Source organism: Convolutriloba macropyga, chromosome 1 (genome assembly GCF_964194025.1).
Source record: "Convolutriloba macropyga chromosome 1, txConMacr16.3, whole genome shotgun sequence".
Classification (NCBI taxonomy): Eukaryota; Metazoa; Xenacoelomorpha; order Acoela; family Convolutidae; genus Convolutriloba; species Convolutriloba macropyga.
In genome coordinates, this window is record NC_134468.1 from 78123939 (window position 1) to 78144692 (window position 20754).

The 20754-nt window shown below is 38.2% G+C and overlaps 1 protein-coding gene across 1 annotated transcript in view; it reads right to left on the reverse strand.

Annotated features, from left to right (window-relative positions):
* LOC142350937 (E3 ubiquitin-protein ligase rnf213-alpha-like) overlaps nucleotides 1-20754 on the reverse strand; it is a 147274-nt gene that overhangs the window by 73632 nt on the left and 52888 nt on the right. Inside the window, exon 5 of the mRNA XM_075402994.1 lies at nucleotides 165-2144. Coding sequence (XP_075259109.1) covers nucleotides 165-2144 — 1980 coding nt within the window. The remainder of the gene's footprint in view (nucleotides 1-164; nucleotides 2145-20754) is intronic.

The window sequence follows — 20754 nt, forward strand, 5'->3', positions numbered from 1 at the left end:
CGTGCTCAACTTAAAAAAGACCATGAACAGACCGTGCTAGACCGAAAGTGATCATGAAAACGTTTTGGTATACAATGAAAAACGCATTTGCTTGGCTTCATGTAGGAAGCTCTTTTCATTAGTCGAGGTCTGAACCCAGGTTGTTTTTTGCATAAGAACTTTACCTGCTGCTGGTTGGTGTGACAAAACGACGAGTGATTTGTACTCCGTGTCAATGTTTCTCGTCTCTCTATCTCTCCTCTCTATCCTCAAGTTGCCACACACATAATCTTTCAGCTGATCAATAGTCTCAATGTTGAACCTGGTCTTACATTTTTCCAAAATAATTGAACATTGACTGTTGGCATCTGAGTTGAAGAAGATTAACTTGGAGGTGGCATTTGGCTCATTCAGACGCTCAAAAAGAAGTTGCTCAAGCATTTCTGTATTTTCTACACTGAGCACATCTCCGAAGGCCACTGCGTATACTCGCCCCTTTGGATCCAATAAGCTCCGTAGAATGAAATTCTGCAGCTCTTCCCAACAGGTCGTATCTCTACAAATGAGCACTTGCCGCTGGTCGGGCAGCTGCCTGTTGTTCACATGGCGATACAAATTGAGCACATTGAGCAAAATCTCGTCTCCATTTTCGCAAACAATTAAATTAGGTTGGCCCATCAGAAAATTTTGACTAAACTGGCCCAATTCAATTTCTTCTGGGGCTACTGACGTCTTGTGTATTTCAATGTTTTCCAGGATAGAATTGAGGTGTGACAAACTAAAGCAATTGGGCAGAGAATCATTTTGCATTTGAGACAGAAAACTTAAAAACTTTTTCTCAACTTTTGCAGCAAATTGTCCTACGCCAACGCTTAATTTTGAGATGAATTTATCAAACTCATCGGAGAGATCTGTGTTAAGATGCGCTTTACCTCGGTTAATTGCCATCATCAATCTTATTGATTTTCCTTTAATCTCGTCAATGTTTGAATTTTCTCTCACCGACTCTATTGCGGCTTTGGCTTGCTTTTCATCAATTTTGAACTTTGACATGAGTTTCTGGACTAGATCGAGTAATTCAGATTTTAAGTCTGTGGACTCAACAGCTTGTCTGGATTGATAACTGAATAAATTGTCAGCAGCTCTGTTTGTGGTCTGTGTGTCAGCAGTATTCTTGTATTGTTGCATGAAATGGGTAACTTGTAGTTGTGTGAGATCAGGATGAAGAAGCCTTAGGAAGTAGAGGGCATCTGGGTTGAGGTGAGTGGACTTTTGGCTTGCATTGAAGGCGGCAAGAGAGGAGCAAAGGAGACTGAGTTGCTGGCTGTTGTATTCGTTCAGAAGAGGACACTTGATCCTCATGCTGAACAAGTCTGCCTCCCATTTTGTGATGATGTCTTCGAACAGCTTACATAATCCTGACAACTCCCTGCTCGGTTCAGGAGAGCAAGACATCTCGGGTCTCCTATGTTTGTCTCCAAAAAGGACTTCCAACGTTGGCAAAGTGGAGTTGGCGGGATTCACTCTGACTACAATAGATAGTGTCGTGAACAGAGTCCACCCTGTGCTGTGCAGCCGGACAAAAGAATGGGCCAGACGCTCAATGTTCTGGTAAGTGGTTATGAAGGAATTCTGAATGTCTCCTTTTGTGCGCTTTGAGACGAGAACCAAATTGCTCAGCAATTCCCGTAGTTCAGGAAGTTTCATCACTGCAAATTCAGTTGTTGCTGCTGAAGTGTCTGGGCATGTTGGCTGGTACTCCAATAAGACAACATCTTCGATGCTCACGACATCTCCAACCGGTTTATGCGATGGTTGCTGCATCTTTTCAATATAGTAGACTCCACTGTTGTTAATATCAGCTGCTTTGTCAATAGACCGTTTCTCCACTGAGCATTGGTTGTCTATCATTAGCTGAAACCAATTTTGTAGCTTGGCACTCGCCTCGTATTTGGAGGGCAGGTCATGAGCAGCGTCCACTTTCTGGAACAAAGTCTTCACAGCTTTGATTACGTCATTGCGGGTGGCTTTCTTTGGGATATCGTATAGGAGAGACGAATATCCAATGACTGCATCCTGAAGTAATGTAACCTTGGCGATATCCAATTCACTCTCTCCTATCGACACACTCAGCAGCTCAGAGAATCGGTTGAAGATTTGAATACCTGAATTGAAAAATATGTTATCATTAGAAACCAAAAATCATTAACGCTGGAACTAACACTCCTCAACTTTTGCAGCAAATTTTCTAACGCCAACGGATAATTCTGAGATAAAACTATAATGTCATTGGTAAATTCGTCGTAACTTAAGATTTTGAAATTTCCTTTTTCATCTGAAACTTTCAAAAGCATTATGTGGCCGTTTTGTAAATTTTGTTTATTTGCTCGTTTACTCTATTCTTAGAAAATATGTTTGGATCATATATGCGTTGATTTTTTTTTCAAAGTGTAATGAAGTGTGCTAAATTCAGTAACAGGAACTGATCATCTTAGTGCTATACTGAAAAATATATTGTAGTGCGTGGAGGACAAAATTGACTCTGACGAAGTCCAATTTAAGAAGCGAATCACCCAGTAATTTTGAATAACTACTGTGTTAAGGTCACAAACTCGAAGTGAGATTACCATGACATGCTAAAATCACGCCACTTCGAATAATCCAATTTTGAAAAGATAATTATGTCCACACAGTCATCTCCACCCAATAGGATACTAGAAAGACACGTGTCTGCAGGTGTAAAAGGTGATTGCAAGCTCAAACACCAACGATTTTTGGTCCCCGATAACTTCGGATTTAAAACACATTTATTGTTCCCCTTTGCTCAAAACTCAACTTAAGGAGATAACTATTAACACTCTTACAGCTTTGGAATTGAGGTAAGTCCAACATTACATCTCTAAAACTTTAACTCAGTTTCAATTTACATAGAATGAGCCAACCTAAGCTAACTTGTGCTACTTCAATCGTATTCACTTATATTAACTTGACTATTCTATGCCCTCATGCTCGGTTCATATTTAATGCTGTTTATCGTAAACTTACCAATTCATTTTTGGACTTAGCCTTCTTTAATACTTAGATATAAACCGGAATTAAATACAGTGGTTGAACACTCATGCTGTGCAAGTGGCTCCGCAAAAAACCCCGTCGTTTAAATATCTGTAGTACCGACCACTAGTTAAAATGTTAGTCCAGAGAGGCATTTCATCTAACAAAGTTAATTAATCAAGTATATTTTATTTAAATACATTATAAGAGAGGCTTCTCATCTAATAAAGCTTCAAAATTCAGTGAGCATAAAAATTTTTGTCATGTAAAAAGATTCTCTTTTCTTCTCATAGTTTAACTTAGTTTCAATTAAGTTGAACTAAGTCTCCCTACATCGGGATAAATTCTTTTCAAAAATGCTTACTAGCTCCAGTTCCAGTACTAGCCCAGCTCTCAACACCACCACCCAGCCCCCCCCCCCCCGGACTGAATCTGATATAGCACAGGAGAGGTAGAAATCGTTTTAACTTGTAATATCAATATGATTTACTCTGTTATGCCGAACCTTGTGAGGAATAACAGAAACGAAATGGAAATAACACTATGTCCCCGATCGGCAGATTCACCATGGACTAATAGCAAAATAGAAGTAGACAAAAATTATTTGACAAATAATCAGCTTTTTATTAGACAAAAGAGGATCTATTAGGTGAGAGTCCACTAGTACGTTTGATTTTCGGCACAGTGCAGCAGTATAATACAGTACAGGATATACACCTGACGAGATGCTATTCGCAACTAAACCACAAATACCCCTATCACATTAAATTGAGACTACTACGAGATAATCAAACAGAAATGCACATCAAAATATCTTAGCCATTTAACACCCCACTAACACAGTGATGAACTTGTAATAACAAAAAGATAGATAAATTACTTCCAAATGGATAATATAATCAGATGCTAAAACGAAGAAGAAATATAAAAACAATATTTTTCGATGCCTACACTAAATGCAGACAAACTACACACAAACCAAACAAGTATAGGTATAGATTGGAAGTAGGAAAACATATACCCTAGTGTAGAAACCTATTATTAGGAAATCACTTTAAGGGACTATTAAAGTCTAAGAACCTACGAGAGCTACGCTTGAGACTTTATACAATGCCAAGAATGATAAATACTTTTCTATATGAAAAACAAAATGACAATTGAGAACAAATCCGTGCATAGAATACATATAGAGCCTTCTACCTAAAAGAAGAAAACATATAACAGGTAGTTTAAAACCATGTAGTCCCAGATGATACTGATGATTACTATACTTATTATAGTTAGCATAATAAAGCTAAATCCAGCACTTATAGCGATGCACAACCTATTGTCATTTCACAGTGGCCTCTAGTAGATACACAGCATACTTATAATCCGAATGCTACACTACAGCTAACTTGTAACATTGATGTTACCCCAATGAACTATTCCGGCTTAAAATCAATAAAAACACGTGTAGATGATATTATACATAAAAAGGCTTAAGCTCGTCTAACTTTCGAACCCCACGCATTTCAACACCTTGACGTGTAAAAAATACAAGTTTTCCTGAAAGTCAAAAGCATGAAAGTTTCTTTACGCCACTTTACAATCCTAGCAAGCTTATAACTACACGTAAAGTGTTTTCCCCAAAAGAACAAATGATAGCCATCCATGATCACCCGATAATAATATGTCTACAGTATCAACCAATACATGTAATTCACCAGATGCAAAGAGAGAATTAAGCAGACCTCGGCGCAATAAAAGCCACCCATATTCTTTTGTGATTCTTTTTTTTTACTTATTACATAAACAAAAAAGAGGCACAAAACCTTTTCTATATAGTCAATAAGATTTCTTTTATTATAAAAATGTAACAACACAAAAAATCAAAAATGGACCAACTTCCAAGAGCACCTGGTATACCAATGAATTCGTAGTTGAAATTCTGAGCAAAATAAAACCTCAGAGAAAAAAAAACAGGAATTCCACAGCAATCAAACCAGAAGTAAATAAACTCCAGAGAACCTCTCCTCCTGTTTATTTCTCAAAAGCAATATCCTGCTAGTTTCTGAAGTTGGTTCAATTACTCAAATACTCTATTCTTAGAAAACGAGTACGGATCAAAATGAGCTTGAAATTTTTTTCAAATTTTACTGAAGTGGGCTACAATCAGTAACATGAATTGATAATCTCAGTGCTATATTGAGAATTACATTATAGCACCTACTGCACAAACTTGACTTCGACGAAGTCCTATTTACCAAGCTAATCAGCAAGTAAATTTGAACAACTACTGTTTTAGGATCACAAACTTGAACTGAGATTACCTTGACGTAATAAGATCACGCTATTTTGAGAAATCTAATCTTGAAAAGATAATTCTGTCGACACGGTCATCCCATCCAATAGAATATTAGAAAGACACCTGTCTAGAGGTGCAAAAACAGATTGCAAACTCAAACACAAAGGTTTTTGGTCACCGATAACTTCGGATTTCAATTACATTTATTGTTCCCATTGGCTCTAACCTCAACTTAATGAGATAACTTTTACCTCTCTGACAGCTTTGGAATTGAGGTAAGTCCAACAGTACATCTCTTAAATTTTAATTAATTTACAGTTTAACATTCCCGTATCTATCCCCTTTCCCCTTGTCTCAAATCTCATTGCATAAATTTAATTTTAAATGGGAGTTTTTCGCTACTAGTTCTTAAACAATGACTTTCCAACACTTTCGGAATTGAGGTGAGTCCAAAAATACTTAACAATTTATTCTCAAAAATCCTACTAGCTCCAGTTCAAGCACAACCCTAGCACAACAAGCTCCCAACTCCAACCCACTTAAAACTCATAAGGCACAGGAGAACTAAAATTTTTTTAACTTGTTATACCTATAGATTCAAATTGAAGTAAAGTGTTATTCCACACCTTGTTGGGACAGCACATTTGATGTTAGGATATGTGCAACACTTTAACTATTCAATAAGTTATTTGGGGTCGCACATATGCACGAACTTTGAAGCCACAGAGCCGAAAGCACAAATTACAATAGACTTAAGCAAAATTTCTATGGGCCCGGGTTGTTTAAAAGGCTCAAAATGTTAACTTTAGATTGCTTAAAATGTTAAACTAATAAGTCAGCGCGAAAAAAAATAAAAGAAGCATCCTTACAACCATAGAATATATTAGAACGAAAACCCCAAACTTCACTTTAGTAAGATCCAAATGTCCATTAGCACCTCTAGGTAAATGCACTAGTTGATGCTTTCTCTAATTTAATGAAAGAATAAGTTAGCAAAAATGCCGAAGCCCTAGAAACAACAAATTAGTTAGAGAGCTTTATGACTACATTTGGTATACCGCAACAAATAGTACAAGATAGCATCGCAAAGCTTTTTAGTATTGACTTCGTTCACTACGCAAACAAAATGAGAATAACACTATGTCCCCGAACTGTATATTCACCGTGGACTAACAACAAAGTCGAAGTATAAAAAATTTTTTGTCAAATTATCAGCAATTTATGTGCCGAAGTGGATATAAGTAATTTGGGTACACTATATTAATTTTCGGCATCATACAGCTGTAAATTACAGTACTGGATATACACCTTATGAGATACTATTCAGAACTAAACCGCAAATACCCCAATCACAAAAGTTAGGACTACTATAAAATATTCAAGAGGATTTCAAATCAGAATATCAATTTACCATCACACACACAGTGAGGAACTTTTAAAAACAAAAAGAAAGATAAACTACATTAAAATTGATCATCTAATGAGATGCTAAAACGAAGAATAAAATGTAGAACAAAATGTTCCAACGCCTACTTTAAATGATGACAAAATACAATTAAGGCAAATAAGTACCAGAAGTATAGATTCAAACAAGGAAAACCAATATCTGATGGTAGAAAGGTATTATTACAAAAAACTAGGCACCACTAAATTTTAAGAACCTACAAGAGCTACGCTTGAGACTTTACACAGTGCCACGAATGACAAACAATTTTCTATATGAAATTTAAAATGACAAAAAAATTCAAAACAAATTCGTGCATAGAACTCATATAGTACTCTTTAAACTAAAAAAAGAAAAGATGCAAGAAGTAGTTTAGAACAATGTAGTCCCAGATGATCCTGATGATCAGTATACTCATTATAGTAAGCATAAAGTAAACAAATCTAACACCAATAGGGAAGCCCATTTTATTGTCAGAAAGTGGCCTCTTGTAGAAACACAACATAGTTCTAATCCGAAACCTACACTACAACTAACTTGTAAAATTTTGTTACCCAAAACTAAGATTCAGGCTTAGAATCACCAAAAAAAGACGTGTAGAAGGTAATTAACGTATAAAAACACAAGCTCTTCTAACTTTCTACCCCCAAGCATTCCAATACCTTGACCTTTAAAAAATACAAGTTTTCTGAAATCCGAAAGCAAAAAATTTTCTTTGCTCCACTTGATAGTCCTAATAAATTTAAAGCCACACGAAAACTTTTTTCTACAAAGAACACATGATATCCCTACATCATCACCCTATAATTTTATGCCTACAGTATCAACTAATACATCTAATTCACCACATGCAAAAGAAGTATTAAGCAGACTTCAGCGTATTAAAACAGTCGCATATTATATGGAGAATTTTTTCCTTTCGACTTATTACATAAAATCAAAAAGAAAGAAAAGAGTACAGAAGTAATCATATCGTTAAGTTTAACTTGCATCTCTCCGAGGAAATACTCTATAACTTTAAGAGTTTTATACCTACAATTTCATCTCCAGTTAAGACAATTTAATTCAATGTGTAACCCTCTGAAAAGTAAAACAAGATGTTTTCGGCTATCAAACCAGAAGCATCAAGACTAAAGAAATCCAGACATTCTCTCCTACTAACACGTTTACCAGAACTGTTAATCGCTTTCTGATCCTAGCCAATTACTTTTAGTTTCCACTCAGCAGTCAATAATGCAGTCTTTTTTGTTCATTGCCCATGAGATAACTTGCAGTATAGCAGTTCATTTCCCCAAGAAAGTACAGAAATGAAAACTAAAAAAAAATTAAAAATCAGGAATGAAAACCTAAATAAGAAGAATTGAAAAGTCAAGCAATGAAGTGGAAAAATTAGGAAAACAAGTTGAAAAAAATCAAATTTAAGACAATGGCAATTGAAATTTGGAAACTTTAACACAAAAACAAAGATCACACTCAACGCAAAACGTGCATAAAACCTCAGAGAAAAAAAAACAAGAAATCCACAGCAATCAAACCAGAAGTAAATAAACTCCAGAGAATATCTCCTCCTGTTTAATTCTCAAAAGCATTATCTTGCTAGTTTCTGAAGTTGGTTCAATTACTCAAGTACTCTATTCTTAGAATAAGAGTATGGATCAAAATGAGGTTGAAAATTTTTTCAATTTTTACTGAAGTGTGCTACACTCAGTAACATGAATTAATAATCGTAGTGCTATATTGAGAATTACATTATAGCACCTAATGCACAAACTTGACTTCGACGAAGTCCAATTTACCAAGCTAATCAGCAAGTAATTTTGAACAACTACTGTTTTAGGATCACAAACTCGAACTGAGATTACATAGACGTAATAAGATTACGCCATTTCGAGAAATCCAATCTTGAAAAGGTAATTCTGTCAACACGGTCATCCCATCCAATAGAATATTAGAAAGACACCTGTCTAGAGGTGCAAAAACAGATTGCAAGCTCAAACACAAACGGTTTTTGGTCACCGATAACTTCGGATTTCAGTTACATTTATTGTTCCCATTGGCTCTAATCTCAACTTAATGAGATAACTTTTACCTCTCTGACAGCTTTGGAATTGAGGTAAGTCCAACAGTACATCTCTTAAATTTTAACTAAGTTACAGTTTAACACTCCCGTATCTATCCCCTTGTCTCAAATCTCATTGCATAAATTTAATTTTAAATTGGAGTTTTTCGCTACTAGTTCTTAAACAATGACTTTCCAACACTTTCGGAATTGAGGTGAGTCCAAAAATACTTAACAATTTATTCTCAAAAATCCTACTAGCTCCAGTTCAAGCACAACCCTAGCACAACAAGCTCCCAACTCCAACCCACTTAAAACTCATAAGGCACAGGAGAACTAAAATTTTTTTAACTTGTTATACCTATAGATTCAAATTGAAGTAAAGTGTTATTCCACACCTTGTTGGGACAGCACATTTGATGTTAGGATATGTGCAACACTTTAACTATTCAATAAGTTATTTGGGGTCGCACATATGCACGAACTTTGAAGCCACAGAGCCGAAAGCACAAATTACAATAGACTTAAGCAAAATTTCTATGGGCCCGGGTTGTTTAAAAGGCTCAAAATGTTAACTTTAGATTGCTTAAAATGTTAAACTAATAAGTCAGCGCGAAAAAAAATTAAAAGAAGCATCCTTACAACCATAGAATATATTAGAACGAAAACCCCAAACTTCACTTTAGTAAGATCCAAATGTCCATTAGCACCTCTAGGTAAATGCACTAGTTGATGCTTTCTCTAATTTAATGAAAGAATAAGTTAGCAAAAATGCCGAAGCCCTAGAAACAACAAATTAGTTAGAGAGCTTTATGACTACATTTGGTATACCGCAACAAATAGTACAAGATAGCATCGCAAAGCTTTTTAGTATTGACTTCGTTCACTACGCAAACAAAATGAGAATAACACTATGTCCCCGAACTGTATATTCACCGTGGACTAACAACAAAGTCGAAGTATAAAAAATTTTTTGTCAAATTATCAGCAATTTATGTGCCGAAGTGGATATAAGTAATTTGGGTACACTATATTAATTTTCGGCATCATACAGCTGTAAATTACAGTACTGGATATACACCTTATGAGATACTATTCAGAACTAAACCGCAAATACCCCAATCACAAAAGTTAGGACTACTATAAAATATTCAAGAGGATTTCAAATCAGAATATCAATTTACCACCACAAACACATTGATGAACTTTTAAAAACAAAAAGAAAGATAAATTACATCAAAATTGATAATCTAATGAGATGCTAAAACGAAGAAAAAAATTTAGAAAAAAATGTTCCAATGCCTACTTTAAATGATGACAAAATACAGTTAAGGCAAACAAGAACCGGATGTATAGATTCAAACAAGGAAAACCAATATCTGGTATTATTACAAAAAAAGGCACCACTAAAGTTTAAGAACCTACAAGAGCTACGCTTGAGACTTTACACAGTGCCACGAATGACAAACAATTCTCTATATGAAATTTTAAATGACAAAAAAATTCAAAACAAATTCGTGCATAGAACTCATATAGTACCCTTTAAACTAAAAAAAGGAAAAGATGCAAGAAGTAGTTTAGAACAATGTAGTCCCAGATGATCCTGATGATCAGTATACCCATTATAGTAAGCATAAAGTAAACAAATCTAACACCAATAGGGAAGCCCGTTTTATTGTCATAAAGTGGCCTCTTGTAGAAACACAACATAGTTCTTGTTGGCGCCACTTCAAATGAGCTACAAAAGCCATCAGACAGCAAAAAATAACGTTTGAAACTGAAAAAACTTTTCTCTACAGAAATCTGTACACCCCCCCCCCGAGTTTTGAAGGCAAAACCCGAGCAACCCGATGTTTTGGCAGACTGTTAGGGTTACCTCTAAGCTACTCATGGACCCAACGAACATTATTGCATCAGACCCACAAGTGTGGCTATTAGCACTTATATGGTGCAAAATTGGCATTTTTCGATATTTTGTTATTTATTGTTAAATTTCTTAAGTTGTTTATTTTATGATACTTTAGATGATCATTAAAGGTGAAATACCGTACATTCGAGACATTTAGAGCCACGTAATAACCATCTGTGCTTATTTCAACAAAAGTAAATATTGCAGTAATTTGACATTTACTATGTAAACAATGACCTAAATCATTTTCTTGATTAACCAATCAGAGACAAGTAGAAATGATGTTATAAATGATAAATATTTGATTATTTACTTTGACCCAATTGTTTGATTAGTGAAACTTCATTGTACTTAGAACCATTAGAAACTGTTGCAGAGCAGTTGGCTCTCAGATTGACTAAAATATGATTCTTTAACAACTTTAGTCTTCTTTGCTAAGTTTTGCTAGATCTTAAGATCTTGCCAGTTCTAAGTTAGTTGAGCTCACTTGACGAGAAATTAGCAACAATACGAGCTACTGGCTGAAGCCTTACAAACTTCAGCACGAGATTGAACATAGACTATCACTAAGGATTTTCTTAACTTCAATCAACCAAAATAAAAATTACAGTCCTTTAAAACGTCCGAGCGACTAATTATTTCAGCGAGATCGTTAGTCAATTGAACCCAGTGAAGAACCAGGCCGGCTTAAAACTCGAGAACCAGGCTGTGATATATAGGTTCCGCTGAGATTCTTGAGCAGCCGCAACATTTGGTCCGCCGACCCAGACAACAACAACAGCAGAGACACGAACAGCATCGAATCTTCGATTCGACCTGAAGGACCAAAACACAACCAGCAACGATGGCCAGCAAAAGTCCCAACAGACATTGGAAGACAGCTGATTGGAAGGCGAGTGGTGAACTCAAGACGTTAGAGAAAGAGCAGGCTGACCTACTCAAGTCCTTCTCCAGACACCTCAACGAGCTAGAAGGCTACCGGACACAAAACAAAACAATGACGGCCGAAGGTGCTTATCGATGTTTCTTCGAGACGTACGACAACTTCTAAGACAACCGACAGCAGCAGTGGGTTTGCGAATTTCAGTAATGCTAGAAGTTACTATCGAGACCTGATCAAGCCGTACAGGCTCAGCAAGGATTGTTGAAATCAAACATCATTAGTGTCATCCACAGCGGCTGTTGACAAAGATCCAAATGATACTGTAATTGATACAGCAAATGGAGGATTAGAAAACGCTGAGGAGGACGTCGAGGTCTCTTCTAGGCATTCTGCTGCACACGGCGGCAGAAAACAATCCAGCATCGCCAACTCGCGATCATCGAGAAGGCGGCAGATCGAAGAAATGGAGCACGAAAACCTGAGAGCTAAGAAAGAAATAGTGCAACGATTGCGAGGGCGGCAGTTGGAGTTAGAGCAGGAGCGGGAAGAAGTAGAACTTTGTCGCCAGCAAGAAGAATTACGATTACAACAGCAAGAACTACAACAGCAGCGAGAGCAAGAATTACGTTTACAGCAACAACAACAGCAACGACAGGAAGATGAGTTACGTCTAAAGATGCAACAACAAGAAGACAAACTGCGTCTTCGATAGCAAGAGCGAGCCCTTGAAAACGAAAGAAAAAAAGCAGAGGCAGACGAAGAACAAAGACTTCTGAAACTTGAGCTGATCAAAGAAAGCTCAAGAGCATCCGGATCAGTGGCAGATGACATAGAAAGTGTTGGATCAAGACGCAATCAAGAAAAAAACAGCAGGGTGGGCAGAATCAGTGGCTCAACAGTCTGTTCCTAGACAGCCACTATCTCCAAATGTTGTTCTCGACCCTCCAATGAATGTCACACAGGACAGAGTTGACAAACGTTTCAGCACCTACCCGAAAACTACCTCGCTGTTCCAACCGGGTGAAGGACTTTTCTCAACGCAACTGACTGAACCGAGCATTCTCAGGAAACCAGAAATCCGTAAACAAATTAGAGTAACAGACCCACCAGCAACGCCGTTGACAAGGACGAAGTTTCAGCAGCAGAGAACGTCAGCAGTTCCACACAGAAACAGGAGTCAGAGTCCCATTAACAGCTCTTGAAACAGGTCTGCCGAGAGCAGAAACAGAAGCACAATGAACCAAACCACTCCCCAAGTCATTTATCAACCAGTACCAAGCAGTGGTGCCAGTGGCTTGCCAAAACTAAAACTGACTGAGCTTTCAGGAGACTCACTAGAGTGGCCAGAGTGGTCAGGTCTTTTTGATGTTGTTGTTCATCAAAAGCCAATAAGCGATACAGAAAAGATGCAATACCTCAAGACCAGTCCCACGGGTCAAGCAAAAGCAGCAATATCGGGAATGGGATTCAGCTCGCAATCATACTATCATGCTTGGGATATACTCTGTGAGAAGTATGGCAGATCAGATTTCATAGTCAACGCGCAATTCAAGAAAATACATACTCATCCTCCAATTCGGCACGACGATTCCACAAGCATTGTCAAGTTTGCAAATGTGGTTACAAATGTGGTGAACACCTTGACTCAACTTGGATACACGTCAGACCTAGAAGCCGAAGCAGGGCTAAGTTCAACAACGAGAAAAATTTCTCCGCAACTGTGGATGAGAACAGTGGTTGCAGTATATGCAAGATCGTCGACTACTGAGAGGCAACCTGATTATTTTCAAAGAGTGGCTTGCCTCGAAAGCTGTATTTCATGAGAACTTGTTAACACAGACAAACTCGTCGTTTGACAGAAATAAATTTCAAAGCCGTGGTAAACCGAAGACGAGTACCTTTGCTTCAAACGCTGAAGAGTCAAGCAAACCCAAGAATTTTGATTGTCCCTTCAAAAACGGACAACACCCAGTTTGGACTTGTGAAAAGTTCAAATCAATGAAACTAAATGAACGACGAGAGCAAGTCCAGAAGTTCCGACTGTGTTTCAATTGTTTGAGACCAGGTCACATGTCGAAGGACTGCAGTGTACCCAGCTGTGGAAGGCGACACAACAGGCTTTTGCACAGCGACCTACCGAAGAAGGAAACTACAAAGAATGTCTCAGATGCTACAACGGCAGTAGCAACTAACATCACCCAAGGAGGACTCCCAGTGGTGCGAATCAAGCTGACAAACAGAGACTTAAGCCTAAATGTACTAGCAATGTGTGGTTCAAGATCCTCGATTTCATTTGTAGACAAGTCAGTGGTGTTTAAACTTCAACTCCAAGGCCGAAAAGCGTCCTTATCAGTAGCAGGGATCCATGGCTCCCAAGATGTAAAGACTTAAATAGTGCCGATAGCTGTGTCAGCCCATGAGAAGTCTCGACCAACAGTGCGATTCTACGTACACGAAAAACTGAAATTGGGTGACCAGATTGTGGAGCTGCAAGAGTTGAAAGACTGTTATCGCGGATCAGTGGCAGATGACATAGAAAGTGTTGGATCAAGACGCAATCAAGAAAAAAACAGCAGGGTGGGCACAATCAGTGGCTCAACAGTCTGTTCCTAGACAGCCACTATCTCCAAATGTTGTTCTCGACCCTCCAATGAATGTCACACAGGACAGAGTTGACAAACGTTTCAGCACCTACCCGAAAACTACCTCGCTGTTCCAACCGGGTGAAGGACTTTTCTCAACGCAACTGACTGAACCGATCATTCTCAGGAAACCAGAAATCCGTAAACAAATTAGAGTAACAGACCCACCAGCAACGCCGTTGACAAGGACGAAGTTTCAGCAGCAGAGAACGTCAGCAGTTCCAGACAGAAACAGGAGTCAGAGTCCCATTAACAGCCCTTGAAACAGGTCTGCCGAGAGCAGAAACAGAAGCACAATGAACCAAACCACTCCCCAAGTCATTTATCAACCAGTACCAAGCAGTGGTGCCAGTGGCTTGCCAAAACTAAAACTGACTGAGCTTTCAGGAGACTCACTAGAGTGGCCAGAGTGGTCAGGTCTTTTTGATGTTGTTGTTCATCAAAAGCCAATAAGCGATACAGAAAAGATGCAATACCTCAAGACCAGTCCCACGGGTCAAGCAAAAGCAGCAATATCGGGAATGGGATTCAGCTCGCAATCATACTATCATGCTTGGGATATACTCTGTGAGAAGTATGGCAGATCAGATTTCATAGTCAACGCGCAATTCAAGAAAATACATACTCATCCTCCAATTCGGCACGACGATTCCACGAGCATTGTCAAGTTTGCAAATGTGGTTACAAATGTGGTGAACACCTTGACTCAACTTGGATACACGTCAGACCTAGAAGCCGACGCAGGGCTAAGTTCAACAACGAGAAAAATTTCTCCGCAACTGTGGATGAGAACAGTGGTTGCAGTATATGCAAGATCGTCGACTACTGAGAGGCAACCTGATTATTTTCAAAGAGTGGCTTGCCTCGAAAGCTGTATTTCATGAGAACTTGTTAACACAGACAAACTCGTCGTTTGACAGAAATAAATTTCAAAGCCGTGGTAAACCGAAGTTCAACAACGAGAAAAATTTCTCCGCAAATGTGGATGAGAACAGTGGTTGCAGTATATGCAAGATCGTCGACTACTGAGAGGCAACCTGATTATTTTCAAAGAGTGGCTTGCCTCGAAAGCTGTATTTCATGAGAACTTGTTAACACAGACAAACTCGTCGTTTGACAGAAATAAATTTCAAAGCCGTGGTAAACCGAAGACGAGTACCTTTGCTTCAAACGCTGAAGAGTCAAGCAAACCCAAGAATTTTGATTGTCCCTTCAAAAACGGACAACACCCAGTTTGGACTTGTGAAAAGTTCAAATCAATGAAACTAAATGAACGACGAGAGCAAGTCCAGAAGTTCCGACTGTGTTTCAATTGTTTGAGACCAGGTCACATGTCGAAGGACTGCAGTGTACCCAGCTGTGGAAGGCGACACAACAGGCTTTTGCACAGCGACCTACCGAAGAAGGAAACTACAAAGAATGTCTCAGATGCTACAACGGCAGTAGCAACTAACATCACCCAAGGAGGACTCCCAGTGGTGCGAATCAAGCTGACAAACAGAGACTTAAGCCTAAATGTACTAGCAATGTGTGGTTCAAGATCCTCGATTTCATTTGTAGACAAGTCAGTGGTGTTTAAACTTCAACTCCAAGGCCGAAAAGCGTCCTTATCAGTAGCAGGGATCCATGGCTCCCAAGATGTAAAGACTTAAATAGTGCCGATAGCTGTGTCAGCCCATGAGAAGTCTCGACCAACAGTGCGATTCTACGTACACGAAAAACTGAAATTGGGTGACCAGATTGCGGAGCTGCAAGAGTTGAAAGACTGTTATCACATTTGAGGAACTTGCCAAATCAGAACTACAATCTAAACGAGGTTCAAGTGATTCTTGGACAAGATTGTTACGACATTCATCAACCTTTTGAATTCAAGAATACAAAGCTGCACCATGGGCAGTGAAATCAAAGATTGGTTGGACGTTAAGTGGACCCCTAAAAGAGAAGCAAGCAGCAACTCTTGCAACCACAGCAACATCACTTTCAGATGACAAATTGGCAAACCAGTTGAGTAAGTGGTGGGATATCGAGTCCTACGCTTCAAACAGCGATGTTTCCGGACATTCAAAGGAAGAGCAACAAGCAATAAAGACGTTGGAGCAAACAACGCGATTCAACGGTGAAAGATATGAAGTTGGACTTCTGTGGAGAGAGGAAGAAGTGAAGTTGCCGAACAACTTCTACTCTGCAATGGGGCAGCTCAAGTCCCCAGAACGACTCCTACAGAAAGACGAGACGCTAAGAAAGCGCTATCAGGAAACCATTGACACGGACGTCACGTTCGGAAAGTTGATCAAGCTGAACTGAACGAAACAAAAGACAAACTGCAGTGGTATTTACCGCATCATCCCGTCATAAATCCGCACAAACCCGAAAAAGTCCGAAGAGTGTGCAACGCAGCAGCAAAGTACCAAAGTGTATCCCTGAACGACAAACTTCTATCTGGACCAAACCTGCTACAGAGTCTGATCGGAAAACTTTTTCGCTTCCGAGAACACCAAATAGCTTTATCAGCCGACATAGAAGCAGTGTTTCTGCAAGTTGCTGTCTCAAACGATGACAGCCGATGTTTACGATTTCTCTGGAGAGAAGATCCAGAGCGGAGAATAGAAGTCTATGAGTATACACGCCATGTTTTTGGGGCAAAAAGCTCGCCGACTTGAGCAAATTACGCTATGCACCAAGTGGCGAAAAATAATGCAGTCAACGACGGAAGTCTCGTCGAAAAGGTTCAGCGAAATTTCTACATGGACGACTTCCTTAAGTCAGTCAGAACACCTCAAGAAGCGATCGAAATCTACCGGAAAGTCAGAGACATACTCAGCAAAGGTGGATTCAAATTGACGAAATGGATAAGAAGTGACAAAGAAGTTAAGTCACAGATCCCAGAAACAGACAGGTCAGCGAAAGTGGTGAAAACTTTGGAAGCTGAACCTCAATCATTCTCAATACTTGGACTAAACTGGAATGTGGACACAGACAGTCTCATTTTCTGTCGTGGAACTGAGCAAGAAGTTCCGGCAAAAAAAAACTCAAAGAATTGTCCTATCCTTTGTCTCAGCAGTGATCGAGCCACTTGGGATATGTTCACCCTTCACGATACGAATGTGTTTTCTACTCAAAAGCATTTGGGCAGCAATGGGACAAGCATGGGACAACGTAGATGACTCTGTGAAACGCTGTGAATACAAACTTGGACGAATCATTGAGATCTTCACTGGCAACGACGGAATTAAGAGATCAGCGAGAGTCAAAAGGGCACAAGGAGAGCTAAACCGGCCAGTCGTGAAGTTAGCGCCAGTATTCTACGATGGTGTTTCTGAGATCGAAAACAGGGCCGGCGATGTTGGCGCCACTTCAAATGAGCTACAAAAGCCATCAGACAGCAAGAAATAACGTTTGAAACTAAAAAAACTTGAAATTTGTCAAAACTCAAAAAAGGTCAAAACTGAAAATTTTTACAAGTTGCGACCGAAAATCTGTACACCCCCTCCCATTTTGGTAAGGCAAAACCCGAGCAACCCGAGGTTATGGCAGACTGTTAGGGTTACCTCTAAGCTACTCATGGACCCAACGAACATTATTGCATCAGACCCACAAGTGTGGCTATTAGCACTTATATGGTGCAAAATTGGCATTTTTCGACATTTTGTTATTTATTGTTAAATTTCTTAAGTTGTTTATTTTATGATACTTTAGATGATCATTAAAGGTGAAATACCGTACATTCGAGACATTTAGAGCCACGTAATAACCATCTGTGCTTATGTCAACAAAAGTAAATATTGCAGTAATTTGACATTTACTATGTAAACAATGACATAAATCATTTTCTTGATTAACCAATCTGAGACAAGTAGCAATGATGTTATAAATGATAAATATTTGATTGTTTACTTTGACCCAATTGTTTGATTTGTGAAACCTTATTGTATTTAGAACCATTAGAAAATGTTACAGAGCAGTTGGCTCTCAGATTGACTAAAATTTGATTCTGTAACAACTTTAGTCTTTTTTGCTAAGTTTTGCTAGATCTTAAGATCTTGCGAGTTCTAAGTTAGTTGAGCTCACTTGACGAGAAATTAGCAACAATACGAGCTACTGGCTGAAGCCTTACAAACTTCAGCACGAGATTGAACATAGACTATCACTAAGGATTTTATTAACTTCAGTCAACCAAAATTAAAGTTACAGTCCTTTAAAACTTCCGAGCGACTAATTGTTTCTGCGAGATTGTTAGTCAATCGAACCCAGTGAAGAACCAGGTCGACGTAAAACTCCAGAACCAGGCTGTGATTTATCGGTTCCGCTGAGATTCTTGAGCAGCCGCAACAGTTCTACACCGAATCCTACACTACAGCTAACTTGTAAAATTTTGTTACCCAAAGATTCAGGGTTAGAATCACCAAAAACGTGTAGAAGGTAATTAACGTATAGAAAACACAAGCTCTTCTAACTTTCTCTCTCCAAGCATTCCAGCACCTTGATCTTTAAAAAATACAAGTTTTCTGAAATCGAAAAGCAGAAATTTTTCTTTACTCCACTTGATAATCCTAATAAATTTAAAGCCACACGAAAACGTTTTTCTACAAAGAACACATGATATCCCTACATCATCACCCTATAATTTTATGCCTACAGTATCAACTATAACATCTAATTCACCACATGCAAAAGAAGTATTAAGCAGACTTCAGCGTATTAAAAAAATCGCATATTATTTGGAGAATTTTTTCCTTTCGACTTAATACATAAAATCAAAAAGAAAGAAAAGAGTACAGAAGTAATCATATCGTTAAGTTTAACTTGCATCTCTCCGAGGGAATACTCTATAATTTTAAGAGTTTTATACCTATAATTTCATCTCCAGTTAGGACGATTTAATTCAATGTGTAACCCTCTGAAAAGTAAAACAAGATGTTTTCGGCTATCAAACCAGAAGCCTCAAGATTAAAAAAATCCAGACATTCTCTCCTACTAACACGTTTACCAGAACTATTAATCGCCTTCTGATCATAGCCAATTACTTTTAGCTTCCACTCAGCAGTCAATAGTTCAGTCTTTTTCTGTTCATTGTCATTAAGGTAGTTTACAGTATAGCAGTTCATTTCCCCAATAAAGGACAGCAATGAAAACTAAAAAAATTAAAAATCAGGAATGAAAACCTAAATAAGAAGAATTGAAAAGTCAAGCAATGAAGCTGAAAATTTTAGAAAACGAGTTAAACAAAATCAAATTTAAGACAAGGGCAATTGAAATTTAGAAACTTTAACACAAAAACAAAAATCACACTCAACGCAAAACATGCTTAAGAAACGTGAATAACCATCTTTGCAACCTGTTAAAAACATATAACTTCTGTAAATGTTTTTGCAATTTCACTATTCACGTATGCCATTGTTGCAAACTAACCATCAGTACACATGTTACCCAAAGCAGAACTAAGCACAAATTAGTTCCCATGGTCAAAAACCGTACAATTGAAAACTTTAACCACAGTAATTTGTCCCCCGCAAACTAATTAACTTCTCTTTAGTCAGGAAACGAACATTACGGAACACAATAAGCAAATTAAACGCACAATAGGCAAAAAATGGAGCGAACAATTGGACTACGTATTACTAGCCTAAAGACCCTGCTTGGTTAAAGACTTGCTTAAGACAAACATTAAAGCACTTATGAACAAAAACGAACCGCAAAAACTACTAACACCACTCATGTGATCACGCCCCGGCCATCTCAGGCAACATTAAATTGTTCATAAGTTCAATTTCAAATCTTAATTGTCAAATTTCATTTCTTATTCAATTTGCTCAGGGTCCCATAACAATGATTTCAAATACAAGGCTCAAAATTTGTCCAGAGACCCATAAAATAAAGCCAACAAAGGATTCTCAACTTTTTTTTGCTTATCCAGTTTATAAGTGTAATTCTCGCACGTTTAACATGATGTTCAATTTTGGAGGCTAAAGTTTGTTTTATTCAGTTTCCGAGGGCTCTCACCGGAACGAGGCTGCTGCAACCGTACAAAATTTTGCAAGCCTATGTTCAAATACATAAAAAAGAGTTCGTGCTGCATAGAATTTCCAAATTTATGTACATCAAACAAAAAAATGAAATAATTGTTAATGATCACAAATATACAGAAGACTCGGTAAGAAACAAACAATTATGAAAATTTATCGTAATTTTTTAATTATTTGACTAGTTTAGCAACATTCTACATGGCACAATAGCCAAAGGTAGTCATTATACAAGCAGATTTGAGCAAAGACATTTTGGTATCATAATCCTCATACCACTATACAGGAGCCTTTCCGGAAATCAAAATCAGTTCTGCCAGTTATCTTTCAAAATATCGCTTGATTTTCTCTCAGTTCAACTCTAACCTAGTCTACTTTAACTATATCTCTCTCTCCCTTTCCCTCACTCTCTCTCTCTCTCTCTCTCCCTCTCTCTCTCTCTCTGTCTCTCTCTCTCTCTCTCTCTCTCTCTGTCTGTCT